The sequence below is a fragment of the Sciurus carolinensis genome, chromosome 3 (genome assembly GCF_902686445.1).
Source record: "Sciurus carolinensis chromosome 3, mSciCar1.2, whole genome shotgun sequence".
NCBI classification, from domain to species: domain Eukaryota; kingdom Metazoa; phylum Chordata; class Mammalia; order Rodentia; family Sciuridae; genus Sciurus; species Sciurus carolinensis.
The window spans coordinates 148,646,699-148,660,088 of NC_062215.1; the positions used below are offsets into that span (position 1 = coordinate 148,646,699).

The 13,390-nt window shown below is 33.5% G+C and overlaps 1 protein-coding gene across 5 annotated transcripts in view; it reads right to left on the bottom strand.

Moving 5' to 3' along the window:
* The window catches only part of Trak2 (trafficking kinesin protein 2), a 58,168-nt gene that overhangs the window by 23,384 nt on the left and 21,394 nt on the right, over positions 1-13,390 (bottom strand). For all 5 annotated transcript variants that reach the window (XM_047543345.1, XM_047543350.1, XM_047543347.1 and 2 more), the window contains one exon: positions 7,462-7,656. In XM_047543345.1, the coding sequence (XP_047399301.1) occupies positions 7,462-7,656 (195 nt within the window). The remainder of the gene's footprint in view (positions 1-7,461; positions 7,657-13,390) is intronic.

Here is a 13,390-nt window from a genome sequence, read left to right on the forward strand (position 1 = left end):
GACCAACCATTACGAAGTCCATATCATACAATTTTAGAAGTATCAAATGATCACAAGGCAGTCACTTCTTGATCACCTCCTCTGCCCTTGGGAAAATAAGAAGCTTGGCCTAGTCACATCTGAGAATGTGGCCTGGGAGAATAAATCAAATTGTCCACTGTTTAAAGCCCTATCTAAATTAAAGTTACTGAGGGCTGAGTTAGTGATGGGTAATGCTATTAGAAAAGAAATGTAATTAGCATTTTCCTGTGACTATCTTGACCATGAAAGGTCATCTAACATGTATCCCAAGGTAAAAAAGGAATAGGACTTGTAGGACTTTTGTTGTTCTGTTTTGAGCCACAATCCTTTTACACTTAATTAAAAACTCTTTATCTGAACAATAATCTACATAATTTCTATATCTCTGCTATAAAATTGATTGCTTTAGTTGCATAATTTAACCATAGTGATAGGGAAACAGGTGTTTGGGTCTAAGGAATAGAAATAATTTAGAGTGGGAAGTGTGAACAAATAATTAAAATATTAAGACAGTTACCTACAGTCAGTGGTCTCTTCTACTTCTGATCACACAATAACAAATCAGAGGTAAAAAAAACAAAATATCCATGCTGTAAATTAATTACAGGAAGCAGTCAATGATTACAAAACCAATGTAATCTGGAGTAGGTTCACATTTAATGTATCTGGAGGAGTCCTAAGACACTGGTGGAATGTAGAAGATTCCCTGGTGTTCTAACATGGAGCCAGGGAAGAAAACCACCAATCTAGCTGGGTGTGGTGGCACAAGCCTATAATCCCAGTGGCTCAGGTATCTGAAGCAAGTGGATCACAAGTTCAAAACCAGACTTAGCAACTTCAGGAGGCCATTAGCAACTTAGCAAACCCTATCTCAAAATGAAAAAATAAAAAGGGCTAGGGATGTGGCTCAGTGATTAAGCACCCCTGGTTTCAATACCCAGTACAAAAATAATAAATAAAAATAAAAATTAGAAAAACCCCAAAAACTCACAAATCTGAGCTAACAAACACACAAAAGTGAGAACAAGGAATCCTAGAGGCTTAGTTAAAAATATTTTTACACAATTTAAAAAATATTCCTGATACAGCTTACATTACATGATTGACCAGAGTGGAGATGAGGTGGCAGATTTAACTTGGAATAAATCCAGTAAGCTAAAGCAAGTAATAAACAATGGTGAATTATACATCAAATAGGATAAAAGGAGGAGAAAAGGATATTAATACAGTTTAGAACTATTTAGAATAAAACATATTTTAGAGAATATGAAAATTTATTGCCTAAAAATACTTACCATTTATCATAGTATGAGAATTTAAAGTTCAACCCTAAGAAGTTACCCAGTTTAATTATCTTATTTTCTTCCATGAGGAATCTTCTTTGAGAGAAATTATTACATGACATGTTTTAAGACAAAGCAAACTATTAGTGGCAAAGTCAGGATTTTAATATGCCGGTGATAATGTGCAACTCACAAGGTCATTAGAAAAGTAATGAGCTCTTCCTATTACTATGTCATAGGCCAGACTCTGAGGGTCCCAAAAAGTCAGGCCCAACCACTTGCCAAAAAAGAAACAAACAAAAGTAATGGGGAAATCAGGAAAGGAACTTTAATCAATATGGTCATAATGAGAAGGCAAAGTGAGATCAAGCATCTCAGTCCCCACTTCTTTGGGGAACTGATATGAGTTTTAGGTTTAAATAGAGAAAGAACTGGGGCAGGCAGCAAGAGGCATGCATAATTAAATAGTCTTGGTCAAACTGGTCTGGCTGATTGTTATCTCAGTTCTGGTTCTGTGAGTGGTTCCAGGGAGTCCTTATTGGAAATCTCTACTAGCTAGATCTATTAGCTATATGATAGATATTTATCTACCAGACCTGTGATCCTAGGAGGGGGCAATTCAGGAGACAACTGCTCCTACTTAGGGGATAATTCTCATCCTTAGGTGATCTGCTGGTAAGACTCTGCTATTCCTGGAAGGTTTAGGGCAATGACTAGAGACTTTTACGTGCCATTCCAGCAGTCTTGAAGAGACTTCATAAAGTTGACAGATGAAGTCCCTGCAAATCTTGAAAACATCCTACTCTTATCTTAGTGACCTCAGTCTTGAAGGAAGACAAGATAGGTTAGGTAAATTTAGGGCCAATAAATCTTTTATTGCCAGTGTTTAGATAAACTCCCCTTAAATAATTAGCATGCCTTTGTGTAGAGCTGAGTATGAATCTGAAGACTAATAGAAAACGAAGGCAGAAATACCAAGATTTATTTCTGTTTTTAGTTCCCCACTGGGCATCCGCAGACCCAAATGAAGAGTCAATGTTTTTTGCAAAAAAAAAAGTCTATGTCCTACCATGCTGCTGTTTCTACCTTAGCTCCATTAAAAACATTAAAATGGAATATCAGTGTAAAACACCTGACCGTGAAATGAAATTGACCAAACTATCCCATGCACATATATGAATACATCACAATGAATTTCACCTTTATGTGCATCTATAAAGCGCTAATTTAAAAAAAAAAAAAAAGACCATAAACAAATGGAAGCCCACTAGAGTAGTGGAAAAGGAATAGGGGGAGGGAGAAGAGGAGAGAAGGGGAAGTACAGGGGACTGAACTGTAGCAAATTATATTCTATGTTTATATAATTATTTCAAAATGAACCCCAAAATTATGTATAACTGTAATGCTTTAATAAAAAAAACCACACACATAAAAACATACCCATGAATATATGAAACAGTATAAGTCCCAAATTTGCTTTTTAAAGTGTGAGCATATCTATACATAATCTATATGTAAGAAAGCCTGGAAGGACATAAATTAAAATGTTAATAGAGGCAATCTCTCACAGTAGGGATTATAGCGACACTTGTTAAGAGATTTTAAAACAAAAATGAACTTTAAAACACTTAAATATTTATTATGTCAAAAAGTTAGTACAACCATAATTCTCCAATTCTTTTGTTTTATGTGAAGCAGCCTATATACTATCAAGCCCCAAAGACTGGACTACCTCCAAGTCAGTCTCAAAGCTGATAAGGACACAATGGCTTCCTCTCTGCAACCTCATCAGTGGTCTTCTCTTCCTTGATACAATGTTCCCAAGAAAGATGCTTCTAGGGATGATTCCAAAAGAGCTCAGAGAAAAATCTTACAGGTCTCTTGGCATTTAGGTATTGTAATTAAATGCTTCAAAAGTCATAGACTGAGACAGGGAAGCAGCTGTCTATTCCAATCAATCCTATCAAAATCTATTTTCCCTTTAGTGCTTAGTTGTTGAAACAAAAATATGTTAAACAGCTCAGAAATTAGCAATGATCCTTGCTTATTTCTAGACTAAACTTTCTTAACTCTCTAAAAAAATATATATATTTATACATCAGGGAGATGATAAACATTTTTATGGGATAATTTTGCCACTTGTTTCTGAAAGTTGTTAATTAACGTTCAGTACTTTTGGTATAAAACTTGGAAAATCTAATGTTTCTGAAAATATAGTGTCGAAGGTTAGTACACATAAGTGCTTCACTACTCCTTACTTATGTGTTCCATCCCTGTCTAATTTCATGTCAACCCCCTCCCATTCTCACACTATTTGCAAGATGGGAAACACCAATGTTACTCCATTCTGATATTTGTAATTTATATGAGGTGCTCAATAATTCTTTCATATGTCTCTTTCCAAAATAGGTTTTTACCATAATTTCTGAATTTTAAAAAAGAACTCTAATCTTTCATCACTCTCCAGTCTTCCCTCACCAAAAACCAAAACCAAACCAAAACAAAAAATGAAAACAAAAATGTAAAACAAACATGTCCCACATGCATAGTAAAAGCTCCAACAGCTCCTGACAACTATAAGCAGGTCTTGTGGTTTTTAACGTTAAAGAAGTGACTGCACGTAGTTCCAACTACTTGGGAGGCTGAGGTAGGAAGATCACAAGTTCAAGGTCAGCCTAGGCAACTCAAAATAAAATAAAAAGGGCTGGGGATATAGCTCGGTAGTAGAGTACTTGCCTAACGTGTGAGGCCCTGGGTTCAAAAATTTCTGCAAGATAAAAAAACTGCAATATAAAAACTAATAGATGTATTTGAACATATAGCTCAATTTTCTCATAGAACTGGTTGTGAGGGTTGATCTAGAGGGATTATAAATCTGCTAACCTTTAGGACCTGGCTTATAATTAATCTGAACATTATCAGTCATTTCCAGTACCAGTTAATGATTTTAAAGGGCAGAACATGAGGGAAAGAGAATGCACCAATGAGAAGTCATAATTTCTACAAGTACATTTCTCTGCAAAATTTTATATTCTCCCTAATTCCTTAAGTTTCCCAATTAAGATCACTGTAAAATGGTCATTAGCTTTGGTTTATAATGCTTTATATCAGTGGTTCTCAAACTTGAGGGTTCATCAGCATTGCCAGGAAGGTTTGGTGAAGCAGAGTGCTATGACTCTCCCCTGGAGTTTCTGGTTCTGTAGATGGGGTAGGAGCCCACGAATCTGCATTACTAATGAGTTATCAAATGATGTGCATGGCAGGGTCCACATTTTGAGAACTCTGCCTTAAATAAAACTTATATATAATAAATCACATGCCCCTCCCTCCCTCTTCTTATGCCTTAGAGAGTAGTCCTTGATTCCCAAATAAAATCTCCAGAAAGACACATCAGGTTTCTACTTTTAGCTTTCACATGAACAAATGTTTCTTTCTATCCCACATATGTTCTGATTGCACAACTTATGCCATAGCTCACTGTGGGGCTTACTCGTAAAACAAAAATAAAGAAACACATCTGGTGTGACCTGCTGTGTATGTAATACATTCACTGAGCATCTTAAGTTTTGTAAGTAACATGGCAGGAACAAAGATGGAATTATTTTTTGGACCCACTCATAGTACTCGAGCATTTTATTTTATTTATGTATTTATTTACTTATTTATTTTGGTACTGGGAATTAAACCCAGGGGCACTTTACCACTGAGTCCTTTTTATTTTTTAAGACTAAAAAATCTCACTAAACTTAGTCTCACTAAGTTTCTGAGGCTAGTCTGGAACTTGTGATCCTACTACCTCAGTCTCCAGAGTCACTGGAATTACAAGCGTGTGTCACCAAACCAGGTTCAAACATTCTATTTTAAGTAAATAATCTTTTTCTGGTTTGGGTGACTTCACAGGTCTTTATTCATGTGACAAAGACTCCCAACTCCAAATGCTTCCTACTGAATCACTATTTTCTTCTCACATCTCTTATTTTTTTGGAAAAGTGCCTTTACCTGGGCCACCTCCTTTTATTAGTTGTTAAAATTTCGCTTTATTGAGCACAAGTACCCACTGTAACAGGAGGGGAGTACAGAAAAGGAGCTGAAGCAGCACCAGGGAGCAGAACCTAGATGCCCTGCCAAAGTATGCAATAATTATTCAAAGCCATAAATCTTAAAGTCTCAGGGGGATAGAAAACTCTGGGAAAGGGTAGAAGAATGCTTTGCATGTTACTTTTCAAACTTTTGCTAAATAAAACAAATCACTTGTCTTTTATATTCATTGGATACAAATCTATATTGCAAGTTTATTTATATTTGATTGAATTATTAACCCCAAAAATGATACCTTTAAAATCAGTGAAATTATAGTGCAGAAAAAAGTATTAATGACAATTAAAATTATAACCTATTTATTTCTTGATCTTAGGTGTATCATCTATAGTTTAATTTTCAAATTGTTGAAGTGAAAATAGTACCATAGACTAAAGGAATAGGATATTTTTTCAGAACCTTGAAGTACGGACCTGTATCCCATGAATCTCAAGTTTAAAACTAGCTTCTTGAACACTGTGATCATTTTGTAAAAGGTCTTGAAAAGCATTTTAGAATTTCTGTACCTTTTACTTCTAATCTTTTATTTAAAATTATTCTAGAAGAGACTTCATTAAAACATGATCCTAAGACATCTTTCTAGCCCACCCTTCCCCTTGGTGACCTGAAGGACAAAGAACATTAAAATAAACAGCACTGTTTGCGTCATTTTATTAAAATAATGACAAACTCAATTTCTCAAACTAAAAACTTAAGAAAACCATGAGAGCCTTAGCTTAACTTAATTCAGTTAATTAAAGAAATATTAAGGACAGAAATACAATTTTATTTGGGCTTCTTGATATTTCAATTCAAGTTTAAACAATGTTTATAATTATTCTCCCTGGGCAGTAAGTTCTATAAGAAGTAAGTAAGAAACTGTCTGGTTCTAGGAAACTACTGCTAAAAACAAGTTAATGATTACTATGGAATTGAACATTTCACAACAATTATTCTCCAGCAACAATCTTCCATTAAAAATACTGAAGCACCCACTGGGAAAAATAGTAGCACCTGATATAATCTTATATTTAATTCAAATTAAAATAAGTTTACAAACATCAATAATGAACTTAGACTTTTCTTCTAAATTCTAACAGCTACTAGGCACACAACATTTTTATACTGAGTGAAGTAAATGGAAAAAGAAAAGAAAAAAGTCTAGCCTTAATGTAGAATTTGGGGATAAGAACAAGTGGAAAAAGTTCTTCATACTTCAAAGTTTAAAAACCCCTCTATTTAATTCTGTCATTTCTGCCAGCTTGGTATAAAACAGAACTATTTTCAGAACAAATTAGGCTTAGCCTCTCTTTAGATCCTTAAGAAAATAAAGAAGCTTACTATATTTCTCCTTGGCTTGATTAAATTACTTAAGTATCTAAGAACTGTGCTCCTTATGACTGACAGAATTTCCGTGATTGTGTTTAACAAAAGGAAGAGTAAAAAAGCTAATGGCACACTATCAGGATAATAAATGTTGACAGACACACAGGGATATTAAAATTTTCAAAAATTTCACTACTTTCTTTTTTTTTTTTTTAAGTTCTCTTTTCTACTCAGTCCGAGGAAGGTATCAAGTACAATACGGAAGAAACAAAAATCTAAGCATGGCCATTCGGCATCAAAAGGATGATAACCTTTCTATTAAATTAGTCAGAATTGGGCTGGGGTTGTAGCTCGGTGGTGGAGTGCTTGCCTAGTATGTGTGTAAATCACTGGGTCCAAACCTCAGCACAACATAAAGATACATAAATAAAGGTATTTGTCCATCTACAACTAAAAATATTTTTTAAAAAATCAGTCAGAATTAAAGCAGGTATACACAAAGCAATGGCTACTAAATGTCAAATGTTTCAAAAGCCAATACCAAGATACCCATGATCTTCATTTCCATGGACAGATGATTTTTCTTTTCCCATTTTTTAATTAGAGCTTTATAGTTATACATAGTGACTGGGTTCATTCTCACAAACTCATACATGTATGGAAATTGATTTCAGTTCATGATCCCCCTCTTTCCCTCCAGTCCTGTACATATTCTAAATAGGTCAAAACAACAACAACAAAAAAAAATACTCACTCATGTAACGGAAAGTCTCCTCAGCAAGGACTGGAGAGAGGGCATCAGATGCATGCTGCTGCTGCTGCGGTGACTGTGTCCAGTCCTGGTTTTCATACAGAAAGAGAGAGTCTACTCTTAGCTTATACTGTGGTAGCTGTTCCTCTAGCAGATTCACCAGCTCAACTTCAGGGAGATCCTCATTGGAGCAGACATCTAAAGAGGAGAGTCCATGTAAATGAATCCAGTACATTTCAGTTTCTTATACTAAGGAAAATAAATTGATGAAAATAGTTTTTCAAAAGTAGGAAACCAAAGAGACATCAGACAAGATCACTTCTCCACAGATTTTTATTACCATATTCTAGTACTACAGTTAGTCTTTCTCAAGATTTATTTTTTATTTTTTATTTTTACAGACTGCATTTTGATTCATTGTACACAAATGGGGTACATCATTTCATTTTTATGATTGTGCACGATGTAGATTCATAACATTCGTGTAATCATACATGTACATAGGGTTATGATGTCTGTCTCATTCCACCATGTTTCAGACCCTGGCCACCTCAAGATTTATTTAAAAAGAGAACTTCTAAAGTAAAAATGATACCAGAAAAATTTAATTTACACATTATCTAAAATACATTGTTTAGTAGTGACTATAATAACTATGTTCTTAAAATTTTAAATGAATTGGAACAATTTTCTTATTTCCTCCTTATGGATCTATTTCACACTGTTTTTAAGAGATCTGACCTTAACTTATATGCTGGGTGGTGGGGTGGGAAGGAGCAACACAAAACAACCAGCAGAAAATAGCCAGTTCAAAAGGGATTAATTATAGTTTCTTTAATAAAGTATATAAAGTGATTCATAGAAGGAATCTTCAAAATCTAAAAAAAATTACATTTTAGTACATTTGACATTTCAATCATTTTTTAATTTTAAAGATATAATACACTAAAAGCTCTAACTATTTGACAAGAAGGAAATTTAAAAGAGAAGGGGAAAAAAAAGTTTATTCCTAAAAAAACTTTCCTAGCCTTCACATAATATAATAGTATGATATAGAGAAAAAGAACTTGTAAGTCAACTTGTAAGTCAGATAGTCATGAGTTTGAGTCCTGTCTCTGCATGTACCATAATATAATACTAGGTAGCTTACTTAACCTCTAAGCCTCAGCCTCCTCATCTATAAAATGGAGATGGTGACAGTATCTGATACTTCCATGGCTGCTCTATGAATTGAGATAAATGCATGAAAAATACTTATACTAGGTTCAATACCTGACACACCATGAAAACATTCTCTAAATGTTAGTTATTTTTATTATTGTTTTGCTACTGAGTATTTTACACCTGGAGATCAAATCAAGGCAAAGGTTCCCATAACATCTAAATAATTACAGAAAATCAGTGGTGGAAGGTACTTCAGAAATCATCTAATATTGCCTCCTAGATAAAAGAAATTAGGACTTAAAGATAGGTGATTTGCTGAGGACCACTGGATTTGTATCTCAATTTCCTATCCAGCGCTATGCCCACTCCACCACAGGTCACCTCTTATTGCTACCTCTCATTTACTTATAGGACAAAGGCAAACCACTAGTCCTAGAAGGCAAGGTCACACACATCATGTCTCTACCATCCCACATTATTTCCATGTACTTCCTAATTCCTTCAGGTGCCTAGCCTAATTTGTTTTTCATTCTTAGTACTAGAAAGAACATGGGATTTAGTCAAATCTAGTTCCTAAATCTGACTTCTCCACTTATTAGTTATGGAATGTTAAACATATGATTTACTCTTTCTGAACCTTAATTTCCCCCATTTGTAAAATAAAGAGATCATTTCCCATACACAGCAGTTAGAAGTAAATAAAATAACAATTAAGGTACCCAGGGTAATACTTAGCACATAATAGATACTCACTGAATACCATTCATATCATTATTCTCTAACAGGCACATTGTCCCTGAACATAGTTGGGATTTTCTTCTTTTTGCATCTGCTCCTGACTTCCTGGTCTCAAGACTACCCATCATTTAACAACTCCCAAATTTAGCCATTGATATAAAAAAGAAAGAGTTATCCCTTTCAACATGCTTTAAATACTAGGGCTTAAAATAGAGAAAATACAGGATGTGATATTTTCCTTCTCACTTTTAAGGATCTGATATTTCCTTTGTGGGTGGTACAAAGGAACATGCCCTAACTCTGGGGAGGAAAAAAAACCCAACGAAGTGTTTAAGAACACAAACCTTAAAAGAATAAACTTATACTACTTGACCTGAACTTACCAATTACAATTTAATGAGTCAAATACAATGAGACTAGCAATATCCAGCATCCTTATTCACCCAGAAAAGTAAGCAGTGGCTTCATAACCACAAAGAAAAGATGAGGTTCATTTAAACTTTAATTATGATTCTGCTAAAATTCAGGGATTTTCTTTTAATAAGTGTTAATGAAATTCTCTAAAAATTCAAGATCACCAATTACCTATTTCTAAAAAAGTAATTTAATAAGTGAATGCACAAACCAGGCTTAGTAAATTCAGTTAAGTATTCTTCAGACTAGCTCCCTCCTACTTGCTTGCACATTTCTAATGTACTATTTTATTATTATTCTGTTTGTAACAGATCTGACAATGCCCTCTCTCCAAACATCTCTCCCAATAAGCCTACTTCTTTCCAGCCACATTGCTTCCATTGAGGTTCAGGATTTTCTTTTGTTTCTCTTAAATATGGCCTCAAAACTGGTCTGCATGCATTGCACTCAAATTACTCTCCACATCGTCTATCACTCTCCTACATAATGCTAAGAGAGTTTAAATTTCATCTAGCCAGTATAGAAAAACCTCATGGAATACTTTAGGTAATGAATAAAGATTTCAGAAGGGCCACGCCTGCTAGTAGTAGAAGTAAATTAATACTAGAATAAAGAATACTAGAATGTGGTCTAGAGATCCACATAACAAACATTTAATACAAGGTACATAGGGCTGGGGTTGTAGCTCAGTGGTAGAGTGCATGTGTGAGGCCCTGGGTTTGATCCTCAGTACCACATAAAGATAAATAAATAAAATAAAGGTATTTTGTCTATCTACAACTAAAAATATATATATTTAAAAAAAAAGCCATAAAAACATCAAACTTATCAGCAAATAATCTGCCCAAAACAAATTTTAAGTCTTCCAAGGAAGACAACAAAATCCAAAGAGCTAACAATTTAACAGTTATAATACTCAGCATCCCACAAAAAATTCCCAGATATGCAAAGAATAAACTAATTTAATTCCATAATAAGAAGAAAAATGAGGCAAGAGAAACACTCGCTAATGACAGAGATGACAGAATTAGCAAGCAACATTGAAACAGTTATTAATTAATGTGCTCAAAGATTTAAAAGAAAAAAAAGTACTTAAACAAGAAATAGAAGATATATCCATAAACTGGATATATCTATAAACAGGATAAAACTAGAGTACTATCTCAAAAATGAAAAATTCACTGGATAAGATTAACCACTTAGATATTCTCCAGAAGAGAAGAAGAGGAAAACCTGAAGGCACAGCAATGGAAATTATCCAAAGTGAAGCATAGAGTAAAAAAGATTGGGGGGTGGGGGGAAAAAAGAACATCAGTGATTGCTTCATAATACCAAATAAACATGCAATCGGAGTCAGAGAAGAGGAGGAGAGAGGTAAGAATCAAAAAATACTGGAAGAATAGCCCAAATTTAATTAAAACTATAAATCTATAGTTCAAAGAAACCCAACAACTTCAAGCAGGATACACACAAGGAAAACCACACTAAACCAAATTGCTAAAAACCAGTGATAAAGAGAAAATCTTAAAAGCAGAGAAAAGGGATATATTACATTAAGGGAACAAAGAATGAATTGACACTTCACTGGAAGCAATACAAGGTAGATAACAAAGGAACATCATCACTAAAGTATGCAAAAAAAAAAAAGTCAACTTAGAATTATTTACCCATGAAAATTCTTTCTAAAAAGGTGAGATTTTCTTTTTTTTTTTCAGATAAGCAAGAAATAAAAAGTGATAGAAATGGTAAATATGTGGGTAATAAGCCTCTTGGTCTCATAATTTATAATTAAAGTTTATGAAGAAAATAATAAATGTATTATATGTATAACATATGTAGATGTAAAAGGCATGGCATGGCAATAATAATACACAGAATGGTAGGGGAAAATGAAAGAATATTATTTTAAGGATACTACTTAATGAAACAGAAGAATGTTATTTGAAGATAGGTTATGATAAATTAAAATACATATTGCAACTTAGAGCAACTATTCAGACAAACAGAAGATATAGCTACTAAACCAACAGTGGAACTAGAACAGAATCCTAAAAAGAATACTCAATTTTTTAAAATGAGGAAAAAGGAAGAACAAATAGAAAACAAATTGGAGCACAGTGCACTTAACTAAATTAATAATTACATTAAAAATAAATGGTCTAAATGTTCCAATTAGGAAGCAAAGACTGGGTTAAAAATAAAAAAGACAACAACTCAACTGTAAGTTATCTGTACGAAGTGTCCTTTAAATGGGAAGATTCATACGAGTTAAAAGTTAAAAGATGGAAAAATACTATAATATCAATTTTACACAATCTTTTTCCAGACACAGAGGGGAGAATACTTCACAAGGAAATCAAGAAATACATTGCAAAAAAAAAAAAAAAAAAAAGCACAAACCCATAGTCCCCATTGATGGAATTAGGACACACACACAAACACACACACACTCTAACAAAACATTAGTAAATCAATCTTGCAATATGTGAAAAGACAAAAAAATCTTCATTTTATTCATTTAAGTAATTTTATTAATTTTTATCATACTTTATTATTTATTATTTTTATCTCTCATTTTAGATGAGAAGGACAACTCAATTTGATAAAGGGAATTCTTCAGACAAAATGGGTGAAAGACTAATTTTTCTCAAAATATGGCAAGAATATCTGTTCTTACCACTTTTATTCAACAATGTAGTGAGATTCTGTCCTAGTCAATGGGGCAAGAAAAAAATAAAAAGGCATCCAGATGGAAAAGTAATATGTAACACTGTCTCCAGCTGCAGATGATATGACGGTATCTAGAAATTACAAAGGAATCTACAAGAAAGTTACTAAAACTAATAAGAAATATAGGCATTTGCAGAATACAAAGTTGATATAAAAAAATTTCATTCCTATATTGAGGGATGAAATTAAAGAAATATGGTCCTTTAAAAACAAAAATATGTAAGATTAAATTTTACAAAATGTAAGACCTGAACAACAAAAACTGCAAAATACTATTAAGAGGAATTAAAGAAAACTTAAATAAATGAAGAAATATAACTAGTTCATGGACTGGAAGGCCCAAAATTCTTCAGATGTCAATACTTTATAGAATAATATATGTAATTTCATTCAAAATTTCAACACTCCTTTTTGGTACAAATTAACAAGCTGCATCTTGTGAAAGATCTTAGATGGTCAAAATAATTTTTGAAAAAGAAAGTTAGAGGATTTATATTACCTGATTTCAAGATTTACTAGTTAGAGTATCAAGACAATGTGGTATTTCTGTAAACAAAGACTTGATGTTTAAAGGAATGCAATAGAGTCCAGAAACAGACACACATATACATGAACTAAGTGACCTGCAATGCAATGGAATTACCAAGGTAATTTAATAAGTTTAAAGATAGTATTTTCAATAAATGGCACAGGAACAATTAAATATTTGACTAGAAAAATACACACACACACACACACACACTCACACACACACAACCTGGACCCTAACTTCATTCTATACTTAAAATTAACTATAGCCAGGCATGGTGACACATGCCTATAATCCTAGCAGCTCAGAAGACTGAGGCCAGAGGGTCTCAAGTTTGAGACCAGGCTCAGCAACTTA